This window comes from Phacochoerus africanus, chromosome 15 (genome assembly GCF_016906955.1).
Source record: "Phacochoerus africanus isolate WHEZ1 chromosome 15, ROS_Pafr_v1, whole genome shotgun sequence".
In the NCBI taxonomy this organism is placed as follows: Eukaryota; Metazoa; Chordata; class Mammalia; order Artiodactyla; family Suidae; genus Phacochoerus; species Phacochoerus africanus.
This window is the reverse complement of record NC_062558.1, coordinates 96920937-96948495: the sequence shown is the minus strand read 5'-3', so window position 1 is coordinate 96948495 and position 27559 is coordinate 96920937. Positions and strand designations below refer to the sequence as shown.

The window sequence follows — 27559 nt, the reverse complement described above, 5'->3', positions numbered from 1 at the left end:
CATCATCACATGTTAAAATATCATTCCCTCAATCATCATACCTTAAATGAGAAATGTAGCACTTTTTACTACACATATCCATGAATGACCCTTTACAAAGAATCCAATGAATAAAAATAACTTACAAACCCAATAAAATGAGGAATATGCGATAAACACTTTACAAAAAGTAGATTTAAATTACATAAGTACTCTGGTTACCTTAGTAAACTTTTCAAATAGGATCAAATATATGACAATTGATCTACAAACTATCAGACACACCAGGATTTGTTGCTTTATCATAACCTCAACTGTAACTAATTAACACCAAACTATTAGCACACCAGGTACAGCATGGGTGTATAACATATCTGTGTCAGCTGAATAAATGAATGATCTTCTTTGTCCTAGTGAGAACTTAGAAACAGGCTCCTTTCCCCTTTGGCCTGGGAAAGATCAAGGAGACAAGAGAGTTAGCCCCGAAGTTTTATCCCTGGCCTGCTGCTACTCATTTAGTTTCTCTCTTATTTGTCTCCTTCCCACTATTCCTGAACTGGAAAAGATAGAATCAAAAAGAAAAATGTGCTAGGTCAACAGAGAAGGGTTCCAACAGGGAAGTAAGACTAATGGCAGACTATGTTTCTCTATCCTACAGTGCCAGGGCTCTGAATTGCACTCTGGTCAGCCAGCAGCAGAGTTCATCCACAATGAAACCCGTTTTCATCTTAGTAGCAGACAATTTATAACCTCTGGAATCAAAGGAGCTGATAGCTCTACATTTGATATATTTTAAAAAGTGAATCTTAAACTATAACTGAGGATCTAATGTACAGCATAGTGATGATAGTTAATAATAGTGTACTATATACTTAAGTCTGCCAAGAGAGTAGATTTTAAATGTCCTCACCATACACACACACACACACACACAAGCACACACCACAAATGGTAACTATGTGAGTTGATAGCTGTGAGTTGATAGATAATGATAACGTGGTAATCATTTCAAGATACACACACACATATTAAAACACCATACTAGGCAACTTAAATATATACAATTTAATGTGGTAATTATAGCTGAATAAAGCAGGGGGTAGAAATTGTGATGTATCTAATCAAAGAATATAAAATAAATGTTGGCCAGTCCAAAAATAATTAAGTATATGCCCATAGTTTAATCACCGGACAAGCATTCACTTAGATTTTTTTTGATTCATTAGCATATAATGTGTGCTACATGGTAGATTTCCATGGCTCACAATTTGACTCAGTATGTGTAAAGACTGAGGACTGTATTATGATTTTTCAGCTAATTTGGGTCTTTATTATTTCTAAAGAAAAACCTTGGAAACAACTCTTTTTAAAATTCTTTTAAGGGAATCTCCTATTTACTCCTTGAATATTTACAGAATCTCTTTTTCCCCTCCATATTATATCCTTTATTTAAGGTAGTTATAAAGCACATAACAAAAAAGAAAGATGTAGGGGAGAGTGGGGAGAAAGGAACATGATATTGATAAAATGAATAGAGGACATTGTGGGAAGAATCATACAAGTACATGATGACATGATCCCCTCCTGAAATCTCCCTTCTGGTTGAGTTAGACAGTGAGAATCTTCCAAGGAGAACCATAGAAGATGAAGGAAATTATGTATTGGATGAAAGATTTATTTGGCAAGGGTTTTGGTTAAAAGACATAGTAAACGTCTATGCAATTTGGGGCCCAGTGCCTCAATTCCCTTCCTTCACTGACATTCTTTTTCTCCAATTTTTTTTATGACAGAATCTTTTCTTTGGGCAGTACTTTTGGGTTCAGTGATTTAAGAAGTTCCAGACATGACCCCAGAGGCAAGAGAATGTGATATACCTTCTTGGGATTCATTAGTTTGCAGGAAGAGAAAACATAACTACTAAGCAGTAAAGCTCAGAAAAGGAAATAGGAGTCAGAATAGACTCAAATAGAACATCTGTTCTATTTTATACATCCTAACAAGGTGGAGTAAGTTCAGAGGAGTAACTGATATTCAAAATACCATTAACTTTAACTTAGCTACATGTTTTTCAAGACCAAATTTGGTTTGGATTTTCACCCTTTCCTTTCCTTTTAATGATTAATTCTGTGCTGTTAGTTTTCTCTTCTTAGGGGATCCTTACTGTTTTCAAGATGAATCTGTTTCTTCTCTCCATATTGCCTGCATTACATCAGGTTTTCATAGAAGACCTGAATAATGAAGCAAGGAGTGAAAGCAGTTGTTCTCAACTACGATTAATTTTGCCCATCCAGAGACATTTTTGGTAGTAATAACTGCAGAGAGTGGGGAGGTGTTAGGAGTGCCATTGGAACTTAGTTGGTAGAGGCTAGAGATGCTGAGAAACATCCCTTAATGCACATGACAAGATCCTATGACAAAAAAATTATCCAGCCCAAAAATGTCAATAGTGATAATGTTGATACTAGTTGGGTTCCTTACCTCTGAGCCAGGGTGTGAACTCCCTCTGTGTTCTCTTAAGTCCAGGATTCAATCTTGTTCACCTCTACTTTCGTCAATGCCTGTTGGCATCTGTTTCTGACTTTCCCTCAATCTGAATGCTCTGAACTCTAACCATAACTCTAATTATTACTAGGATATATACATTAAAGAAACATTTACTCCCATACTTGGGAATATGGGAACCTCATCTGATAGAAAACACATTAGACTAAATTGTAAAATCTTGAGAGCAAAGACTGGTTTTCTTAATGTTAAATATTTTTCAAGGTCTAATGCCTTAAACAGATTTTTTGGAATCATATCATAATGATGGTTCTATTGCAAAAATATATTGCAGAAAAATTTCAAAAAATTCTTAGAATACCAGACTTACACATTTGTTACTCTGGGGGTGCCAAAAGATTGAAATTAGATCCTCTTTAAAGTATACACATTCACACATGCTCAAATACCTTTTATATTATTTTTTAATAATATGTTTGTATATGCTTTACTGGCAAATTAAATTTTTAAAAGCACTGTGAATTCTAAACAGCAGGTATATAAGAAATGTTGAATTAGACTAAATTACTGCCACCAGCCCACTCAACTGGTATTCACTTAAATAAAAGGAATCCCTCTATTTTATCCCATTAAATGAAATGGAATAATATATTTTTAAGCCCTCAAAAATCATACTACCAAGCAATTCGCATGTTATTGTTAAGTGTAAGAATATCTCTCTTAAGGATAACAGGTTTTTTAAAAGTTTAGTAATAGGAAAATACTACATCTAAAACCGATCATAATTCCCTGGGCTTTTATATGGAAGAGCCATATTTTACTTCCAGACATGGCTAAAATTCATACTCATTTTTCTTCATGACAAAAATAAGATTTGTAACAAAAACAAAGTAACTATTCATTAGTGACTAGAGGTCATTTTCCCCGTTTCTAGACTACAGACAAGTAAATAGTAGAAAGCAAATAAAACGTTTCTGATTGAAAAGCTAAGTCTATTTAAAAGGGCAAACTATTGCAGTCACCCCTTCTGTATTTGATTAGGAACCTGAGTAATGACTAATGATCTGAAGGATTTAGAAATGCCTACAGCACTGTTGAAGGAAAAGAAAAAAATAGCGTTTTGAATAATACATTAAAGTATTTAATTGCAGCACAGGTAGAAGCTTCTCTTTATGAAAAGAAAATAGGAGCATCCTTCTAGTTTCCAATTGTTTCTATAAATTAGGGGCTTAAAACAAAAACATTAATCAAGGAAATTAAAGAAGATGTAAAGAAATGCAAAGATACTCCATGCTCCTGGGTTGGAAAAATTAATATTGTAAAAATGGCCATACTACCCAAAGCAATCTACAGATTCAATGCAATCCCTATCAAATTACCCAGGACATTTTTCACAGAACTAAAACAAACAATGCAAAAATTTTTATGGAACCACAAAACACCCATAATTGCCAAAGCAATTCTCAAGAACAAAAACCAAGCAGGAGGCATAACTGTCCCAGACTTTAGGCAATACTGCAAAGCCACAGTCATCAAGACAGTGTGGTATTAGTACCAAAACAGAAAGACAGACCAATAGAGAACCCAGAAATAAACCCAGACACCTTTGGTAAATTAATCTTTGACAAAGGAGGCAAGAATATAAAATGGGAAAAAGACAGTCTTTTCAGTAAGTATTTCTGGGAAGACTGGACAGCTGCATGTAAATCAATGAAACTGGCACATACCCTCACACCATGCACCAAAATGAACTCAAAATGGCTGAAAGACTTAAATATAAGACAAGACACCATCAAACTCCTGGAAGAGAACATAGGCAAAACATTCTCTGACATCACCCTTATCAGTATTTTCTCAGGTCAGTCTCCCAAAGCAATAGAAATTAAGAGCAAAAATAAACCAATGGGACCTAATAAAACTGACAAGCTTTTGCACAGCAAAGGAAACCAAAAAGAAAACAAAAAGACAATTTACAGAATGGGAGAACATAGTTTCAAATGATGCAACTGACAAGGGCTTAATCTAGAATATAGAAGCAACTTAGACGACTCGCTAACAGCAAAAAAGCCAATCAGTCAATGGAAAAATGGGCAAAAGACCTGAATAGACATTTCTCCAAGGAAGAGGTACAGATGGCCAATAAGCACAGGAAAAAAAGCTCAACATCCCTGATTATTAGAGAAATGCAAATCAAAACTACCATGAGCTACCACCTCACACCAGTCAGAATGGCCATCATGAATAAGCCCACAAATAACACAGGCCAGGAGGGGGTGTGGAGAAAAGGGAACCCTCCTGCACTGTTGGTGGGAATGGAAGCTGGTGCAACCACTATGGAGAACAGTATGGAGGTACCTTAGAAATCTATACATAGAACTACCATATGACCCAGAACTCCCACTCTTGGGCATATATCCAGACCAAACTCTCCTTAAAAAAGACACATGCACCCGCATGTTCATTGCAGCTCTATTCACGATAGCCAAGACATGGAAACAACCCAAATGTCCACTGACAGATGATTGGATGAGGAAGATGTAGTATATATAGTCAATGGAATACTACTCAGCCATAAAAAAGAATGAAATAATGCCATTTGCAGCAACATGGATGGAACTAGAGACTCATACTGAGTGAAGTAAGTCAGAAAGAGAAAGGTAAATACCATATGATATCACTTATAACTGGAATCTAATATAAGGCACAAATGAACCTTTCCACAGAAAAGAAAATCATGAAGTTGGAGAAGAGACTTGTGGTTGCCAAGGGGGAGGGGGAGGGAGTGGGGTGTTTGGGGAGCTTGGTGTTAATAGATGCAAACTATTGCCTTTGGAATGGATTAGCAATGAGATCCTGCTGTGTAGCCCTGGAAACTATGTCTAGTCATTTATGATGGAGCATGATAATGTGTGAAAATAGAATGTGTACATGTATGTGTAACTGGGTCACCATGCTGTGCGGTCAAAAAAAATTGTATCGGGTAAATAACAATTAAAAAAAATACAAATGTATTACCTTAGAGTTCTGTAGGGCAGAGGGGTATCACCAGGCTAAAATTAAGACGTAGGCACGTCTACATTCTTTTCTGGAGGCTGTAGGGGTATATATATTTTATTGCCTTTTCCAGCTTCTAGAAGATGTCTGCCTGCATTCCTTGTCTGGTTCATGGTCCCCTTCCATCTTCAAAACCAGTAATGGCCAGTTGAATCCTTCTCATGTCACATCACTCTGACACTGATTGTCCTACCTTCTTTTAGTTATAAGGACCTTTGTAATTACACTGAGACCAGTTACTTGGGGGCTTTAACAGATTTTTTTCTTTTCTTTTCTTTTTTTTAACATACAAACATTCCTGACTCTGTCATTAATGGTTGCTATATAATGAACTGTGTCTGGCCCACATTCATATGTCGAGGTTCCAGCTCTCATATGACCATATTTGAGAAAGGGCCATTATGGGAGTATTTCAGGTTAAATGAAATCATAAGTGTGGGGCCCTGATCCAAAAGGACTAGTGTCCTTATCAGAAGAGAAAACAGAAATCTATTCTCTGTCTCTTCCTCTCTCTATCTCTCTTGGTCTCTCTGTCTGTAACCCTGATTATGTCTGTCTCTACCCAGCTCCCTCTGTGAGGACCCAGCAAGAAGGTGGTCATCTACTAGCCTGAAACAAAGGCATCACCAGAAACCAACCCTCATCTTGGAATTGCTACCTCCAGAACTGTGAGGAAAAAAAAAAATTGTATTTTTCCGAACCATCTAGTCTATGGTATTTCCAGTGGCAGCCCAAGAAGACTAACACAACAATACTAATTACACTTGGTAACTCTGATCTAAATGCTTTCTGTGCATTATTTTAACTTATCCCCATAATAACACAGTGTTTTGATGACCATTTTATCAATAAGGTGAATAGTGCCTGGAGAGATTAAACAATGCATCTAAGGTTATATAACTAGGAATAGGCAGAAGAGTCAGACCCAAACCTCTGACTTTTCATTTTATAGCCTACCTTCAGTTTGGATAATTTTTAAAATCCCACATAATATGTAAACCTTGGCAATGTCTGTCATTTATGGGGGGCCAGAATAGTCTGCGTCAACTAGTGTAAATTTTTTATGTATATTGTGTATTATTTGTTTAGGTATACTTCTATGCATAAAATTATAGGCAGAACTAAAATCTTACTAGGTAATTTCTAAAGCTTTCTAAATTTTTATAAATGCCCTGGAGGCTGAAAGCATAGTGTAGTAGAATGGGGCCAGGGAAAACAAGCCTACTCTCAATTACATCAGGAAAATGGCTGAAAGACTATGTAGAAAATCTGGTTTAAAAATAAAACTGCTCAGTGAATTTTTTCTATATATCCTTTGCGAAAATATCCTACATCCCTATTTCATGAGAGCTTAAGGCAAAGTGGAATCACTATGGATTCAAATAGAGAAATTTTTTTTTCCACATATGTGAATGCATTTTAACTGATTTTGGACAAGCACAAAGGCCTACTTTCTCATCTATAAGCTGTTGGAAAAAAAGGATTATGATTAAATGTTATAATGAACAGATATGTGTGTATCATCACCATAACAATGTAAAGCATTAGAGTTGTTTTCCATAAAATTTAAAAAGTATTTCTGGCATACATGCTATTTTTAAAACATTTGTGTAGCAAGCAAACTACATAAAAGTGTTATATAACAGTACTTATATATACTATATATGTACATATTGGGACAAGTATGTACGAAATAATAAGAAATATATATAATACATATTATACAGTAGTATTACTTTCATAATTAAGGAAACATTAATGTTAAATACATTGGAAGACTAGAGAGGAAGATAAAACAGAAGTTATAAAGCATCATATTCACAAAAATGAAAAAAAAAATGAAAGAAACTTCACTGGTTTCTCTCAATGCTTTTTTTCTAAAATGTCATCTCTTGTATCTAAAGATCCTGGAGAGACACCATGTGAATCTACTTTTCCTGCATCAACAATCCCTGTGTGATGCTAGTAAAGCCTGCACTGCCGCCACTAAAATCAAATGAATTTGCTTACTTGTTTCCTTGTTTGTTTGTAAGAAGATATTTCCCCAGACATATGTGATTTAATTGTGATGATTTAACCAAAAGCAATGACTCAAGAGAGAAGAGATCTTGCAAAACACAATCTAATCATTCTTTATCTGTATATCTTCGTTTACATCATCTGGTACACAATTTATTTAATAATTAGATTTTTGCAGAAATTGCAGGGACAATAATACAAAGTGAAGCGATTTAACTACAACCGTTTAGTCCAATGAACATGCTAAATTTAGTCCTTAGAAAAGTACTTAATGAGTATGTGTCAAATAGAGGTTTATAGTTCCTGTAATAATCATTACACTCAAGCATTACCTTTGATTTTCTCCAATATCTGAGAGGAAAAAATAATTTTTTTATGTAACATAAACTCTCAAAAGTTCAAGTAGTCAGATATTTAAGTTTTTAAGTGAAAATGGAAAAACATCATTATGGCAGAATATGAAATCAAGTACTATAACTTTCAATTAATATGCTGCTCCTCCACAACTGTCCCCGTATTGCCCACCTAAGCATTTCATTCAGCCACATTTGGATCCTAAATTGATTTATGGAAAAGTAGAGTAGAATTTTCTGGATTTGTCTGCCCAACATACCTTCCTCCCTTATTTTGGACATAGAACTTCATCTTTTTCAGCTTGGGTTACTATACCTCCATATTCCATATGTTCTTGGTGGAACTGTCAACCACAGTGCTCTGTATTCCATCCTTGGCCAGGAGTACATGTCTCAATCCAGGCTAATTAGATTATCTCCCTTTGGATACTTGATCTTTGAGCTTCAAGCTTCATGATTCCAGCTACCTCGATTATGCTTCCCCCCAAAAGCAGTGTTTTGAGTTTCTGACTAACATTGCTTAAACTTATTTCTTTTTTGTCCTTTCTTAGATTCTATTCAGCTTTTCCGTTGACTGTGAAAGCCACCAAGTATTTTACTGAGAAGTTCTTTTTAGTATAAATCAGTCAGAGGTGGTTCCTGTTGCTTCCAGCCAAATAACTACTCCAATACAGTTGGAAAGACGAATTTAATCCCCATCAGAGAATGGGGACCATATGTCCTTAATTACAGAAAAAGTTTGGATTTTCCATCCTAAGGCACCAAAAGAGATTATAAACTGTTTAGTGTTGTAAAACTTAATTTTAATATTTTAGCATATTTCCCCTTTTGTTATCATGGATAATTATTTTGACCATTTTAGGGGGAAAAATGTTGTCTGTATTTTTGTACATACATTATCTGGCTGTCAATCAAGATAAAGGTATTCAAAACTAAAGACTCCAAAATAATATCATAACTGTGTTCCTAACATGTCACAATCTATTTCCACTGGTTATACAAAGAGCTTAGAAACATGTGGACTCTCTGTATACAATAATTTATAGGAGTAAACAAAGCACTTTTAGTATGAGGTTGCTATATTTTTAAGTGTCAAACATATCACAGCTAGTACTAGCAATAACAATGTCATTATTATTTAATTATTATTATTACAGCTTTTTTATTGGGTGTTTCCAGTGTTCTATGAGTTAAGTACTTTGCAGACATCATTTTGCTTAAAATTCATGTCAAATACCCTAAGAGGTATTATCTTGATACAATGTTGAATATTCTAAAGCTCAGAGAGGTTAGTAAAGATCAAAGATGTGTATGGAACACAGGCCTGTCTGATATCAACATTAGGAATCTTAATTTATTACATTAGATTTTTGAGTATTTATTTTTTTTCCTGCTGTTCTATTATGGTAATTTTTATTTTGAGCTATTTCATTGGTAAATCTGAATTATAATATTTTCTTACATTTTTAACAAATTTCCATTTATTTCTTCTTTCTTAATCTCATATATTTTAACATTCATGGAATATAGTCTAACAGGAATCTTCCATAAATGAAACTAAGCTGCTGGACCAGCTAGAATTTCTAACTGTCTTGAGCATTTTCACAAAAAGTAAACAGCAGTCTCTGTCAGGAAATCTTGATGGCAAGCATATGCTGTAAATTAATAACTGGCAGCAGACATTCAAAATTGAAAGTGACAGCATTTAAAAAATGATTTCCTTTAAATTGTTTGTCTGTAATTATTTTTAAGATATTACGTAGGGGACTAATTAGGTACAAGATACCTGAGGGAGACAAACAGGAACAAGATTGATTAATTGAAGTTATAAAAGTTCCTGGGAATAAAAAAATGAATTAGCTTTAGGAGAAGAATTGACTACTAGACTTGTGTGTTGAATAATGATTAAAAAGAATGACAGGCTAAATTTATTTTTCTTATGTCTGAAACATAAAATTCTCAGTTTCTGCTTTTAAATTGATATATAAATTAAACTGAAATGCATACCTTATAAAATATAAAAATTAATAAAATCGATGCTGTTTAAAAATACACAAATGTAAAAATTGTGTCTTGTGTAGATTAAACTAAGAACTCCTTGATCTATTATAGTTTTCCTTCCGTCCACATACAAGTCTTCTTTATTTGTTTGGCATTAACTATAGTCACTGTGTATCCCAAGTAAGTTCCATGCAATATATTTTCATTAGCCATAAATTTCCTTAAATATCTGTAATATTTGATGTTTTTATCTTTCTCTACCTTTCTTGAAAAGCCTTCTTTCCTTTGACTAACTGACCATCATCACACCAATTTTATTCCCCTTTTCCATGGCCTCTTCAATGGCTACTCCTTTCTCTCATTCACTAAATGAATGGCTTCCCTCAAACTCAGTCTCCCACTGTTTTCTTCCTGCTAGTCTCTCAGAGAGACAAGGCCAGATGGCCCTGGAGGCTCATGGATTTCCTTTTCGGCCAGATTAACAAATAACCAGGTCATTGGATTTGGGTTAGCTCAGTGGATCCCCCTAATACAAGCTGCCTAGCTTCACTGGCTTGCCAGAGTCAGGACATATTTCCCTGAGCAGGAAGCTCCCATTGTTACATGGACAATGAATTTTCCCTTATCTTCATTTCCAAAATCCCTTGAAATATGTAGAATAGAACCATTTTGAGTCTCTTATTTTTAGCTCTTTGTCTGATATGTTAAAGTATGTGTAAATTAAGTTCTCTGAGTGGATTATGGAAGCTAGAAAGAGGTCTTTTTCTTTGATGTCTTTCTGTGTGATTTCCCCAATAACCTCATTTTACATTTATACCATTTGATGATAGTGACTCTGCATAATGATTCCTTGGCTTAAGTAGTCATTCTATATGACTTCTTCCAAAATCTATGTGCCCAGTCTTCAATACACTTAGAAAGTACTGTTCCTTATTTCTAAGTACCTCCTACTTTTAATTCATGTTACTCAGGATCAAAAGTATACAATTATCCTTGATTTATTCTTTTCTTTTCATGGGCAGTCATCAAGTTTCTACCTATATATATATATATTTTTTTTTTGCATATGTCTTAAATACATTTTTCCTGTCTCCCTAGTTGGTGATCGTTAATTTTATGTGTCAACCTGAGTGGACTAAGGGAAGTCCAGATAGCTGGTAAAAGATTATTTCTGTTACTGTGTGAGGATCTTTTGGTATGTGAATTAATACACTGAGTAAATAAGATCACCCTTACCAACATGGGTGGACCTTATCCAGTTTTGTTGAGGGCCTGAATAAGTGGAGACAGGGTGAATTTGCTCTCTGTTTAAGCAAAGTCATCAGCTTCTTCTGCCCTCAGACACTGGCATTCTTGGTTCTTGAGCCTTCAGACTTGGCCTGGGGCTTAAACTGTTATGGCATTCTTGGTTCTTGAGCCTTCAGACTTGGCCTGGGGCTTAAACTGTTATGGCATTCTTGGTTCTTGAGCCTTCAGACTTGGCCTGGGGCTTAAACTGTTATCACTGGATCCCTTGGTTCTTAGGCCCTTAGATTTATACTGGAACTACACCACCAGGTTTCCTGGGCCTCCAGCCTATAGACAAGGGATGATGGGACTTCTCATTCTCCGTTATCACAAGAACCAATCTTGTATAATCCCTCTCCCCTCAACTACATGTATATGTATGTACTATACATACATACACACACAGATACATCCTATCAGTTTTGTTTCTCTAGAGAAGCCTAAAACAGCTCAGGGCTAGATTATTCACATTCAACTGATCTTTCTCAAAGCTACCACACATGCTGAGCTAATTTTTGTTTTTTTTTTTTGGTTTTTTGCTTTTTATGGCTGTACCCATGGCATATGGCATATGGAAGTTACCAGGCTAGGAGTCAAATAGGAGCTACAGCTGCTGGCCAATGCCACAGCAACACAGGATCCAAGCCATGTCTGTGACCTATACCACAGCTTTTGGCAATGCTGGATCCTTAACCCACTGAGCGAGGCCAGGGATCAAACCCATGTTCTCCTGGATACTAGTTGGGTTCATTACTGCTCAGCCACAACAGGAACTCCTGATGCTGAGCTAATTTTTGTCATGTCATTTCTCTGCTTAAAACATATAGACAAGCACTTATTCTCTGTATCAGTATTTCAAATAGTTGTGAGAAGACAAAACTCAATAATACAGAGAGTATCCCAAATATTCAGGTTTTCATTTTCTATTTCCAGATATCTTAATTCAATAGGTTTGGGTAAAAAGAGAACAACATATTTTAAACAACATATTTTTAAGTGAGCATCTCAAATGATTATAATCAGTCAACTCAAAGACCCTATTTTAAGGAATACTACTTTATGATGTTTACTTATCTGCTTCCCATTTTTCTTTTTCATTAATTCTTTGTCAACACTCTGCTACACACTGTCCTCTGAATTCACCTTGTAAATTCTTCCCCCAAGGTTGCTTTCTAATTTTCTCCTTCAATCCTTTCTCTTTCCTTCTTCCACTAACCCTAATCAGAATGGATTAATTTAAACAAAACCAGTTATTGTCTCAACTAAAGTTCCATTTGTTACCTCAATCAAGAAACTATTTAATCTCCTGCAGTAAGTTAGTCTCTTTAAACTCAAATCATGCATGTCTATGTCTTTACTATATCAATTAGCTGCGTATTTCTTTGGTGTTACTACTTACTTTTACACTCAAGCATCATAGCTTCTCCACTAGAATATAAATTCCTTGAAGACAATGATCTTATCTTGTAGATTCTTATTCCTTTACAGCACTTAGAAAAATGCTTACGCCTGTCGGTACTCAATGCATTTTTTTAATGTGCAGTTTTATCATGTTCCCTGTAGCATTAAAATAATGTTTCAGAAGTTACGTGACAGGAAACAGAATCTAGTATTAGATGTGTTTCAAAAAGAGCATAGTTGTTGCAATTAAAATAACTTAAAAAGTATTACTCTGAAAGTTTACATAATACATATATGTGTAGGAGTACATAGACGCATATATATATGTACGTATATACACATACACAACCACATATAAAATATACTTGGTTTACTTTGTTCTTAGATTATCTCTCAAGGTGTCCATTAATACAATTTAGAATATTATTCTTAAAAATAAATTTTACATCTTTCCTGCATGATAAATATGAGATATAGCCCAAGTCTTCATGTCTTTTATGTAAATCATCTTGACTCTACATAATTATAATTAAGAACACTAACATTAGTCAAAGACTAATAATAATTACAAGAGGACACACAGAGCCTTTACCAATCTGGGTAATGTAATCAAAGAGAATAAATAACATTTGATCTCAGGATTAAAATAGAAAAATTCTAATATCCCATGCTGTACACATATTTACCATTTTTATCTTGAAATATACCAACTTCTGTTATTTGCCCATTTATTCAGCACTTTATTATTCTTCATGTGTTAAATTCATAAAATATCTTTGTAAATGTGATGCAATTCACAAGCACTGAGAATTATAAAATGATGGTTCTATTAACTAGCCCAGAATTACATTAATTTTGGCCAAAGTCAACTATAACAGTCTCTAAAAGTAAGTAAAACAGGATTTTTAATAGAAATAATATGAAAAATGTAAAGTTGAATAGAACCGTAAATAAAAGGCAGCATTTTTTTGATAGAAAACATCAGAGCATGGCATAAAACATAACTAATTAGGCATGTTCTTTCTTGTACAGTCAAATAAGTATTCACTGTTTTCCCCAAAACAGAGCTTATCCACCTCCAAGCTGCTATCTATACTATTGCCTCCTTAAGGTCCATCTCAAATTGTGTGTTCTCTGAGATCACCCACAGAGTACTTGTGTTCCTGTGACAGAAGCTGGGGCACTACAAAACCACATATCATGTCCTTGCCTTTTATAGTTCACAGGCCAGATAGATTTGTTCTGCATACGACAGAGACAATGGATTGCGAAGGAAACATTTAAAAATGAGAGGACATTTAAAGTGAGCCTTGTAAAATAATTACGAGTTTATCTGGAAAATGATAAGGGAAGGATATTTTAGACAGAGGGGGGCAGTGCAAGCAAAAATAGCAAGGTGTAGTTCTTCCTTGAGATTAAGTGAAAATAATCAATATGGAAATTGAGAAATGGACAGTGACCTAGGAAATGCCGCAGGCAGGACTGAGTACCCCCCTGAAGTTGAGACAATGGAAACTTCTGAAGGTTCATCCTGTTTCCAGTCTTCCTACTGGGTACTCCCCCCCCTCACCAAACCCCACAACACTTCTTTCAGTTATTTAAACATAATGCTGAAATGTATTTTGGTCTAGTTCATGGATGGGAAGCTTTTTTTTTTTTTTTCCCTCAAAATAATCAACTAGTAAGTTTGGCTTCTTGTTAAAGCTGGCAAAATAGAGTATGTCACCAAGAGAAAACGACACTTTCGTGTTTTTATGAGATAAAAATAAAGTCCATCTATTAGCTATCTAAATCTCTATCAAGATATTAAAAAGACTATGCTGCCTTAACCCATGGAGAAGATCTGACCTTGATTACGTAATGACAGAGTGTAGAGGGCCAATTACTGCACTCATAAACAACATGAAGGATTGAAGTATTTAGCAGCAAATTCTTATGATTTTTCCCATTTTTAAAAAATTTTTATTGAGGTATAGTTAATTCACAATGCTATATTATTTCCCATATTTTTAATGACTAAAAGAAATTTTATGCTTATGTTGTATAGACAGAGGCTTAAAGTTTCCATTTCAGGAAATGTTGATATTTCTATAATACATATGACTAACAGTTTTCACCTTTGTACACAGTTTCATGTGCATTTAGTAGGGCTTAGTTTGCCTCCATTGCAATGATTTTTTTTTTTTTTGAAGCGGGAAGTCATAGAGTTTCAATTACACAGTTTTGGGACTTCATCATTAATCAAATGATTGCTGCTCCTGGAAATAGACTATTGGTTACAAAAATATCTGTGAATGAGTGAATGGCCTCCCATTTTAAAATCAGACTAAAAAAGCAAAGGAAAATTAAAATTTTATTTTATTTATTTATTTATTTATTTGTCTTTTGTCTTTTGTCTTTTTAGGACCATACCCATGGTATATGGAGGTTCCCAGGCTAGGGGTCGAATCGGAGCTGTTGCTGCTGGCCTACACCACAGCCACAGCAACACCAGATCCGAGCTGCGTCTGTGACCTACACCACAGCTCATAGCAACACTGGATCCTTAACCCACTGAGCGAGGCCAGGGGTCGAACCCGCAACCTCATGGTTCCTATTCGGATTCATTTCCGCTGTGCTATGACAGGAACTCTGAAAAATTAAATTTTTAACTATGTGAATTAAATAGAAGTTCCCATGAATAAACAAAATTATTCCTCTAGTCTTAAGGCCTTGGTACTTAATCTTAGATGTAAGTTAAGGAAAACCATTTTATGTATCCTTGGGCTATTAAATATTTTAATGCCAAGGGAAGCAATATAAAATATTTTCTAATATAACATGTTTTTTTTCCTGCATGGCACATATAACAATATATATATATTACAATCTATACTCTGATTTAGAAAGGTTGATCGCACTTTTTTTGTCATCGGCTCAACAAATCATTTTTGGGATGAATGGAAGAACTTTGCCCCAATGCACTTAGTTTCAGAAACGTATTCATAAAATTCTGTTACTATTTTATTTTATTTTATTTCTATTTTTTTGCCTTTTTAGGGCTGCGCCTGCGGCATAGAGGTTCCCAGGCTAGAGGTCCAATAGGAGCTACAGCTGCCGGCCTACACTACAACCACAGCAACATAGGATCCGAGCTATGTCTCTGACCTATACCACAGGTCATGGCAACACCAGATCCTTAACCCATTGAGCAAGGCCAGGGATCAAACCCACAACCTCATGGTTCTTAGTCGTATTCTCTTTGGCTGCACCACGATGGGAACTCCTGTTACTATTTTAAAATCACATTTAAAAGCAAGTATACAAGCAACTTACACAGCTCAACAGCAAAAAAGCCCATCAGTCAATGGAAAAATGGACAAAAGACCTGAATAGACATTTCTCCAAGGAAGAGGTACAGATGGCCAATAAGCACAGGAAAAAAAGCTCAACATCCCTGATTATTAGAGAAATGCAAATCAAAACTACCATGAGCTACCACCTCACACCAGTCAGAATGGCCATCATGAATAAGCCCACAAATAACACAGGCCAGGAGGGGGTGTGGAGAAAAGGGAACCCTCCTGCACTGTTGGTGGGAATGGAAGCTGGTGCAACCACTATGGAGAACAGTATGGAGGTACCTTAGAAATCTATACATAGAACTACCATATGACCCAGAACTCCCACTCTTGGGCATATATCCAGACCAAACTCTCCTTAAAAAAGACACATGCACCCGCATGTTCATTGCAGCTCTATTCACGATAGCCAAGACATGGAAACAACCCAAATGTCCACTGACAGATGATTGGATGAGGAAGATGTAGTATATATAGTCAATGGAATACTACTCAGCCATAAAAAAGAATGAAATAATGCCATTTGCAGCAACATGGATGGAACTAGAGACTCATACTGAGTGAAGTAAGTCAGAAAGAGAAAGGTAAATACCATATGATATCACTTATAACTGGAATCTAATATAAGGCACAAATGAACCTTTCCACAGAAAAGAAAATCATGAAGTTGGAGAAGAGACTTGTGGTTGCCAAGGGGGAGGGAGTGGGGTGTTTGGGGAGCTTGGTGTTAATAGATGCAAACTATTGCCTTTGGAATGGATTAGCAATGAGATCCTGCTGTGTAGCCCTGGAAACTATGTCTAGTCATTTATGATGGAGCATGATAATGTGTGAAAATAGAATGTGTACATGTATGTGTAACTGGGTCACCATGCTGTGCGGTCAAAAAAAATTGTATTGGGTAAATAACTATTAAAAAATAATAAAATCCCAAGTATTCAAAAAAAAAACAAAAAACAAAAAACCCAAAGCTACTTTGCACAAATTGTTTTCTTTGATATATAAATATTTGTTTCATGAAAATGTAATTATCTCAACTGTCTATTTACATAAAATGCTTAGAATGTTTGAGCCAAAAATACTATTAAAAATACTACAGTACTAGCTTTCAAGTTTTAAAGTAATAAATTATGAATACAGTTTCTGAAACTGTGGTCATATATTTATATTATAAATACAAGGCCTTGAACATACCTGCGATTTTAGAACTAAAAAAGTAATATGTGACATGCTGCAGTGTCGTTACCTAAGTTATATGAAGAATGCTTTTATAAGTTGGTCAGTCATGACTAAGAAATCATTAGTATTATTTGTCACAGACTTTCTGTTTGGAACCAGAAAAGCCAGGGAAATAAAACGTATTACAAGCTTGTACCCTAAAGCAAAATCATAAAACAAATCAATAGCATTTGAGTTGTTCTGTTACCAGTTTAAGGTTTATCTTAATTGTTCTGTCACTTATTCCTGATTGAAAAGCTAGTTGTTACATCAAACCACAATGACATATTTATACAAAGCTATGTTTCTTCTTCTGCATTTGAACATAATTATAATTTTATCATAAAAGAAAAATTATATTGTAAATGTGAAATTCCATAGATAAACCTGGGCTATAATGAAAGTGTGTATTATATATTATTGCTTTTGTTTTACGTGAATGTAAAAGAATGGTGATGACTTTGTGGCAGAAATATTGGGAAGCTTTCCTGGATATAAGCTCCTTGAAATCTCTTTAGGACCAAAATCTTTTATGCTAAAAACCCAGGAGAGATTGAGTTGGTCAGGAAAGATAGAGAACTTACTTGGTGCTGTAAGTTCTGCTCAGTGCTGTCAACCGCATCTCAATAAAACTGGAGAAAAAATGTTTTGACTACATTCTACTCTCCAGTCAGACTGAAATAAATAGTTATATAATAAACATATGATCAATAAATGGATAAAATAATCTAAATTAACAAAAACTTTTTTTAAAATCTTTTTTTTGTCTTTTTACGGCCACACCCACAGCATATGGAAGTTCCCAGGCAAGGGGTCAAATCAGAGCTGTAGCTGCCGGCCTACGCCAGAGCCACAGCAACGCGGGATCCAAGCTGCATCTGCAGCCCATACCACAGCTCACGGTAACACTGGATCCTTAACCTACCGAGTGAGGCCAGGGATTGTACTCCCAACCTCATGGATGCTTGTCATGTTCCACCACTGAGCCACGATGGGAATGCCACGGAAACACGCAAAGTTAACCTACCTCAAACTGTATAGCACTGTAATATTCACTATTACAAATTATCTATTACTGAAAAATAAGAGGACCCATACTATCTATCTATATATATGGAGTTTAATACTAAAATCCTGTTCTTTCCTTTCTAATCTCCCTTATGGCTTGTTGATTTGAGGTGGTCATTTTCCTGCTGTTGAATAAAACCTCAAGATATTCCATGGTTTAAAAAAAAAAAAGAAAATAAACAGTTAGAAAATCTACTAATAGAAAGTACTATGATCATGATCAAGTTTTTTAAAAAAGATTCTAATAGTTCAATACATTAATCAATACTTCAGATTTCATTTAAAGGTAGAAATTTTTCTTCCGTCCCAGATAAGATGTGTTCCCAGAAAATCTCCTAACTTTGGTGAAGAGGTTGTGAGAGATTTCTTTTTACTTTATTGACCACCTCTCCGAATGTTTACTAGCATCTCTATTTTTAACACTCAGGTTGCCATCATTTGGTGTGGGCAATTGAAGAGGAAAGACTGGTAAGATCGGCAGCAAATTTTCAACTTATTATTGTGAAAAGCTTGGATATTTCGGGTCAGACTTGTGTTTAAAACAGAATCTGTCAATGGGGCACTTTCAGCATTGGTGTGCTCTCCTGCAGCCACTTGATTTTAGAAACGCATTTCAATTATAGGTGACCTTTGAACAGCACAGGTTAGAACTGCGTGGGTCCCCCTACTTTTTAAAATAGATATTTTGCAATAATAAATACTACAATACTACACAATTCGAGGTTGGGTGACTTTGCTCTTTAAAAAATGTTTCCTGTTGATTTGGATAATTTTATTCATCATTTGTTTATTCATTTGATCATGTATTTATTAGATTACTCATTACTTCCATAGAAGACTGATGAAGTTTAAAAGATAAAAGTTAGTAGTAAGAGAGGGAAAAAAAATGTGTCTAGAAGTCCTGGGTGAAAAGTCTAAAGCGCTTGAGGAAAAATTTAGGTTTAAATTTGGTAACGGTTAACACTGTGAAAACCTGAGAGGCCTCATAGCTTCTATTCCCTTAAATTCATCAACTGCAAAAACAATTCCCCTGATTCAACATTTCAAATATCCTTGGATTAAGATATGTATTTATAAGGATTTGAAGAAGATTATTAAGGTTATAATGTAATATTTGAATCTTCCTGAGTCCTCCTCATTAGAAAATGACAGAGATTTGGTTAGTCAAATATTGGGAGAAAGTAGAACAAGCAACTGGCAATTTTGAAAAGTGAGATAATGTCTTGCAAAAATGCATTACTTTATCAGTTCTCCCTTTTGACAGACTTGCTGTTGTTTGCTATAAAAATGGTAGAACCTCCAAGCTAAGTTCCCTCCAGAGGTGAAGTCCATGTGCAGGTTTTACCTGGCTCTTCTCTGTTTGTGAGGTTTGAAGCTTAGGAAGCTATGCCACCATACTGCTTGCTATGCTGATACACCTGCTAATACTTCTGTTGTGAGTAATAGGGTCCTTGCCGCTGACCGAGGAGTTTTTTGTCTTTTATTAACATCCATGGAACTGTAGTTGGGCTAAATTATTAACCTGGGCACTTATTATTTTTTTTTTTTGTGGGTATTCTACTTTTAGGTCTCTTCCCCACTACCAAGTTTAAATAGGATAATATCCTAGCATCAAACCAAAAACCTACAGTTAATATTTACAACTACATAAGGCGATAAGCTAGCATCTAGATCAAAGAATGTGAGCTTGTGGGGAAAATAATTTACAGAAACAAGATGACTGTATTAACTGCAAGTGTGATAATGACTGCATTTAAGGAATATCAGACAAGCCTAACAGCTTTTGTTGGCTATAAGACCTGATGAACCTAGACGCTGCCAGCACACACTAAATGGAGAAGTTACTACGTTAATATGAATGCAGTAGCAGGACTAAACTCCACACTAAGAGAAAGGAGAAAACCGTAAAAGCAGAATATAAACAGAGCAGGGTAGGCACAATGCGGCAGAGAAAAGAAATGTCTCCAAGTAAAATGGGAGTCCAGAGAAAGCAAGAAGATAAACAAAGCTGAAGGATAATTTTTTTAACACTTTATGGAAATAAATGAAACAGGTATTCCAGACGTGTGAATTAGGAAAGCTATCCTGAAATTATTCTAATTTCACTTAAACATGAAAGTGGAATTATCTTCAAAGATGAAAAAGATAGAAAGACAGAAACATGAAAGATAAAGAAAAGATCATGGTCAAAGCCACAAAGTGAAACGAGAAGAGCAAGAAAAATAATAGCTATAAAAAATAAAGAGGGTTTATTTTTTTATTTTTTATTTTTTTTGTCTTTTGTCATTTGTCTTTTTAGGGCCACACCTGTAGTATATGGAGGTTCCCAGGCTAAGAATCGGGGCTGAAGCTGCTGGCCTACCCCATAGCCACAGCAACGTGTTTTTTTTGTTTGTTTTTTTTTAAAGATGCAAACTGTTGGTATTTTGAAACAAGCTAAAATAAATCATGAAAATAGAGAAGCTATGAAAGAAAAACACATCAGAAAAACTCAATAATGAGAATTTTTAAAAATCTGAATAAAATGAAGATATTAGAGATTAGACAAAAAGTGATATAAAAGATAGAAGTTTTATCACTTGTGTAATAGAAGACTGCATGATGAAAAACAAATGAATAAAAATTAAAAAAATAAAGAATTCAAGAAAACTTTCCTGAATTAAGCTTGAATGGATAGACGAATGGATATTTTATATATATGCAGAAAATGATCCAGAATAGCCAAGATAGAAACCATTCTAACAAAACAACTGGACTTTAAGGAAAAGAATGAATTATTTTGAAATTCAGAAAAAAAAATCCAACACTCATTGGAAAAGAAAAGCTGTCTGTCATTACATTTTTTGACAGTAATGCTTCATATAAGAAGAAAATGGAATAAAATATTTAAGTCAAAGAAGGAAAATATGAGCAAAGGATTTTTTTTTTCTTTTTCTTTAGGCTGTACTCACAGCATATGGAGTTCCCAGGCCAGGGATTGAATCTGAACCACAGCTTCAACCTATGCCGCAGCTGCAGCAACTCAGGGTCCTTAAGCTACTGTGCCATAGTGGGGAACTCTCAAGTCAAGGCTTTTGTATCTAGCTACATTTATGTTCAATTACATTTATGTTCAATTATTGGGGCCTCAGATATACCTTTATTGATGCATTAGGACACAGGAAATGGGATTCCTATGAGTCTGCTCTGAGGAGTCTGCTAGGGAACAAACTTCAGATAACAAAATGACTAAAGGTCTTTTGGTATTAATAGGGATAAAAGAATGTTATTTCAAATTACATTCATGGGAAAAGAAAATCAATGAAGCAGCAGCATTGCTTACAGTACAAAATATACAAATAGAAGCAAAAAAAAAAAGGAGGCTAAGCATATCATGTTAGGTAAAGTAAGCATTTGAACAAGTGTTGGCAACCTAGAACCCTTCAGTCAAGTCTAATCCAGGGTCTGCTTTATTAAGTGAAATTTACTGGAACACAGTCACATCCATTTATTTACATATTGTCTCCCCCTCCTTTTCAACTAGAACAGCTGAGTTGAATAGTTTCAACAGGGAGCAGATGGCCTATACAACCAGAAATATTTGTTACCTCAGTAGTCACATTTGGAGTATGAGAGCGACCAACTCACTGTTTTGAAAACCAGTGAATTAAAAAATAATAATAATAATCTTTTTCCCCCTTCCTTTTTTTCTATAGGATTTGGACCTTGGAGTAATCAAATATTTGATATGGAAAGATTTTTTATAGAACTATTTTAGCTAGTAAATATAGAAGAAATAAAAGGAAGGGATTATGAGCTAGAAAATGATTAACATTGGCTGCTATTACCACAGGAGAGAGTCAAAGGGACTTGGTGTGCCTCCTCAAAAAAGTAGTGAATATCGCCTTTGATTTCTTTTGTGTGTGTGTGTGTGTGTGTGTGTTTGCCTTCTCTTGAGCTGCTCCCACAGCATATGGAGGTTCTCAGGCTAGGTGTCTAATCAGAGATGTAGCCACTGGCCTACACCAGAGCCACAGCAATGTGGGATCCGAGCTGCGTCTTCAACCCACACCAGAGCTTATGGCAATGCCGGATCCTTAACCTACTGAGCAAGGCCAGGGATTGAACCTGCAACCTCACGGTTCCTAGTTGGATTCCTTAACCACTGTGCCACGATAGGAACTCCTGATTTATTTCTTAAAAAACAAAAACAAAAACAGGTCTAATCAAAACTGTACATCCAATGACAATTTATAGGAAATAAAGGACACAGAGAAAAATGTTAAATGACAAATGACCCACTGAAAATACAGTCATTGAAATCATTGAAATCCAGGCTTCAGACATCTGATTTGTTCTTTTTTTTTTTTTTTTTTGGTCTTTTGTCCTTTTTTAGGGCTGTGCTAGGGGATCGAATCGAATCGGTGCTGTAGCTGCCGGCCTACACCACAGCCACAGCAACGCCAGATCTGAGCCGTGTCTGCCACCTACACCACAGCTCATGGCAATGCCAGATCCTTAACCCAATGAGCGAGGCCAGGGATTGAACCCGCAACCTCCTGGTTCCTAGTCGGATTCATTTCTGCTGTGCCATGATGGGAACTCCTAGACATCTGATTTCTTGGACAAATAAATATCCAGGTGGATAAAAAGGAACGACTGTAGTGAAGTCTATAGATTGAGAGAGACTTAAAAGACTTATGAACCAGTAACAGTATACGAACCTTATTTGGAGTCTGCTTTGAATAAGTTTTTAATACAGGTATTGAGTGGCTATTTGTTGATATTAAGAAATTTTTGTTTATTTGGGGAGAGTAATAGGGGTATTGAGACTAAGTTTTAAGAGTACTTATTTTTCAGAGATACAAATTGAAATATTTACAGATGAAATGTTATGTCTGTTCTGTTTCAAAATAATGGAGTGAGACTCTAAATGAAAGATTTCTCAGAATTTGATAAGGTTGAAGTTGGGTAGTTGATACATAGAGGATCATTATAAGAGTCTGCAATTTTATTTATGCTTGAAATATTCCTTACCAAAAGGTTAAAATATAAACACTTCAAATGTCAAATTTTGGAAATGAATTCTAAATTTTTTTCTATTTTAATTATTAATTTGCATGTAAATATTAAATCTAGTTATAGCATAGTTATAAACTTACTTTGAAAATTACATCATTAACAAATTCTTGGTACAATACAATAATTCTTTTTTTTTGGGGGGGGGGCGCACCCACTGCCTATGGAAGTTCCCAGGCTAGGGATCAGATTGGAGCTACAGCTGTCATACTATACCACAGCCACAGCAATGCCAGATCCAAACCACATCCAAACCAGATCCATGCCACAGTTCACGGGAACACCAGATCCTTAACGATGCCAGGGATGGAACCTGCATCCTCATGGATACTAGTCAGATTGTTTTCCACTGCACCACAATGGGAACTCCATAAAACACTTATTTAATGAATTAAATTTATTGTGTTTATTATCTTTATTCATATGATATGTGGTAGAGCAAAGATCAGAGGGCAGCTAATTCTGAAGAAGGGGCGAACCTTTAAACAATTAATTAATCAACCTCAATTTACATAATGGTTTTATTATTTGTAGAGCTAATGGGTAGCGATTGATTATAGACCATTCACAGTCATTCATAAGTGAAACTGTCTCAGAAATACTACATGGATTTGTACTTCATACTCAAGAAGCAAAGATCAGTCATGAAATGTTAACAATATCCAAAGCATTAGGCATTAAACAAACTGACATTTAGCTTTTAGGTTTCATGTATTTCTGAGAGGATAATTCATGAATTTGCTAACTGGTCTTACTCTACATTCATAGTGGGACATACATAGGTATGCATAGATATATTTTTGTTGGCCTCAGATTTATATTTAAATTATAGTAACTGGGACATACATAGGTATACATAGATATATTTTGATCAGCCTCAGATTTATATTTAAATTACAGTAACTAGTTTATTCACATACAAGGCATCAACATGTCTTTATTCCTAGAAATCTGGGCTATTTTGCAAGGTTCTACAACTTAAATATTAAGTAAAATTTTCTTTATAATTATGTTTCCATTTGTTTCAAGGAAAGATAACAATTTTTTTTTTTTTTTGCTTTTTAGGGTTGCATCCACGGCAGCTGCTGGCCTAAAACACAGCCACAGCAATGCCAGATCCAAGCCATGTCTGAGACGTGCACAGGTCACGGCAACGCCTAAACCACAGGTCACAGCAATGCCAGATCCTTAACCCACTGAGTGAGGCCAGGGATTGAACTCGCAACCTCATGGTTCCTAGACGGATTCATTTCTGCTGTGCCATGACGGGAACTCTGAAAAATGGTTTTTGATTAACTTTTACATTTATTTTTATTTGCAATGAGGTAGTATATATTATATAATCTAGAACTAACTATTCTAACCTTTCAATTCCTGGTTTAGTCGATTCAATGTACAGTTTTAAGCATCTTCTATAATTTTATAAAAATTTAATTGCCTGAAGTTTAAAGATTTTAAAAACTCAAGTAATTGGTCTGCTATTTTTTAAACAACTTAATTAGGTAAGTGATGCATAATCACTGAAGACAATTTAATTCCTTTAATTCCAAAGATACATTGTTTATAATGATTTTTTTCCAGTGATTTAGTTGTGTTTTTATAAACAACTGTGCAGCCTTCTACATTAGCTCAGTAAGTGGGATTTGAAATAAATGTATTAGGGTGATTTATTTTAATGATCGTCAATTGCTGAACTGATACAGACAATTCTATAGTGCATCTTTTGCTTCTTATTCCCGTTTTGCTCACCTTCCTCTCACAGTGCCTGGGCTCACATGGGTACCCTTGCTCTAGCTCTTAGGGTCTCTTCCTTTTTCCTTGTGCCCCTTTTAAAGATGCTGAGTGATGGAGTGCTCTTACAGTATGTCCAGAAACGGTCCCAGAGTAAAATGTAAATGTTTTGGACTCTGTTTTGCACTTCCCACCTTCTCTGGGCCTTTGTTCTGCCAATGATTAAATTAAATCTGGTTTTCTAGATTCTCAAAATTTCCCCATTCATTATAACAGCTGATATATGATAATGTTAAGTAACAAAAATATGGATTGCTTAAAGTGCAAAGGAGTATAATCTCAATGGATGGAAAGGAATAGCACTTATCACATTATCAGTAACATCTCTCAGAATCTATGCAGGCCCTCTTCATATATTGGCTTTTACTTGCTTCTCCGTATGGGTAAACCATATCACATTGAAACGCTGAGGAAAGATTTTAGAATCAAAAGATATGAGCTTAAATCTCTCTTTTCATTCACTGACAGTGTCATTTTTAAAAAAGTCACTTAACCTTTTCTTATCTTTTTAAAATGAGGATAATAAATCTCATTTCCTAGAAATGGGTGTGAATTAAATATAATGCTACACATAAATTATAATAAATGTTAGTCACTCTTCTTAAGATGCATTTTCCTCTGCTCTAAGAAAATACAAAGTGCTAGAAGCCATACAATTGAGAGAATGTATAATAATCATGGGCCCATTAACAGTATATATTCCAAAGGGTTAGCTAGAATCTCAAAGTGTGATTAAGAATAAGGTTCTTATCTAACATACACAGATAATGATGACATACCAATAATATTGTGTACAAAATTTGAAAAGAGTGCATTATTACCTTGACATTTCGGGAGTAGGAAATCACTTTCTGCTTTGTCGTCTATCAGCTTTTAAAATGAATGAGCACTCCTCTTTGTGTATTAATGATCTTTCTATGTTCTCCACTGAGAACTTGATTTTAGACATATGTATTTCATTAGAAAGTAAGTAAAAGCACCATAAAATTCTTGCAAAATCCTTAAGTATACAACTTACTTTTTGAAGGAACTCGGAGATTGGCAAGGACCACTTCCAGGGAATCTGCTTGGACTCGAAGTACGTAGCTTGTCCTTGTCTCATAATCCAGAGGGGCATTCACATAGATCACACCCGTGATGTTATTAATTCCAAATTTATCTAGAATTAAAATACAATTCCTTGGTCACTGTCTTCGCACTATAAGAAAAAATAATTCTATTTAAAAGGCACTGTGATTTAAAAAACACTGTAATAAGAGTAATACATAAAAACCACAAAATGCTGGCTTTTGGGAACTATGTTCCAGTTCTTGAAATTAATAACATCGTGTTTCCCAATTTTAGGGTTTTTTTTTTTTTTTTTGAGATGCTCCTGGAAATTGACATTTCTATGGTCAATTGGATGTGGGAAGCAATGAATACTATATACCTCACCATAGAAACGCATGATCCTCTAAAAGCTTCTAGAAGTTTTATTTTAAAGAAAGCCATTTAATTTTGTTTAAGCAAGAATTTTTTGATCTTATTGGATTACTATACTTTTTATGATTTAATGCACTTTATTATGCTGCAGATTTAGCATTATGTTAAGAACGCTTTAGGGAGCAAATAATTTAAAATGCTAATTATTTAGAAAATGATATTTATTATCCTAAACATCTTAAAATATTTTGCCCTGAAGTCACTCTTCAAAAAATAAATTTGGTCATATATATTTCAGTGAAGGGAAGGGAAATACTGGAAAACTATATAATATTTTACTTCTTGCACACTCTGTATCTTTTCCTCACTTTGGTTTTCTCCATAGCATTTATCACTACCTAAATACTATATATTTAAAAGTTTAATAATTATTTAAAAATAGCTATTGTCCTTCTCTTCTTATTGGACTGCTAAATTCTATGAGGGCAAGGAACTATCTATTTTGCTTATTGCTCTATCCTTAGTAACTAGAAGGGTACTTAATACATGATAGATGCTTAATAAACATTAGTTGAATAAACTAGTAAGCAAATGAATTAAAAAGAATCACTGTGGAAGAGTGTGAATAATAAGTAGAGCCACTTTGCTACCTTCAAGGCAGATAAAAGAATCACAGAAAAAAAAATTTAGAAATCACAGCTTTAGTCAGATGTAAGTTTAAAGAAAATGGAAGGTCAGTAATATGTAGAGAGGAGGCATAGCAGCACAGAAGACAGACAGACAATAAGAAACGTACAATAATGAGCACTTGCTTCAGGGGCAGTGATTTCTAGTAATGGTTGGTCATTGAAATTCTTGAAAATAGCTTTTATAATTTCCTTGCAAACTGCTTTACAGCATTAACATTTGTTCATTATATATTGAATAAGCATGTGTTTATTAAACACATATGAGCTATTTCTTAACCACCTACAACATGCAAGACCATTTAACTTGCAAAAAGGAAAAACCAGACGACAACTAACCTGAGGATTATAGATGAAACAAAGAATTGGTGAGAAAAAC

The 27559-nt window shown here is 34.9% G+C and overlaps 1 protein-coding gene across 7 annotated transcripts in view; it reads right to left on the bottom strand.

Annotated features, from left to right (window-relative positions):
- The window catches only part of PCDH15 (protocadherin related 15), a 734454-nt gene that overhangs the window by 88928 nt on the left and 617967 nt on the right, over positions 1-27559 (bottom strand). For all 7 annotated transcript variants that reach the window (XM_047760762.1, XM_047760764.1, XM_047760769.1 and 4 more), the window contains one exon: positions 26091-26231. In XM_047760762.1, the coding sequence (XP_047616718.1) occupies positions 26091-26231 (141 nt within the window). The remainder of the gene's footprint in view (positions 1-26090; positions 26232-27559) is intronic.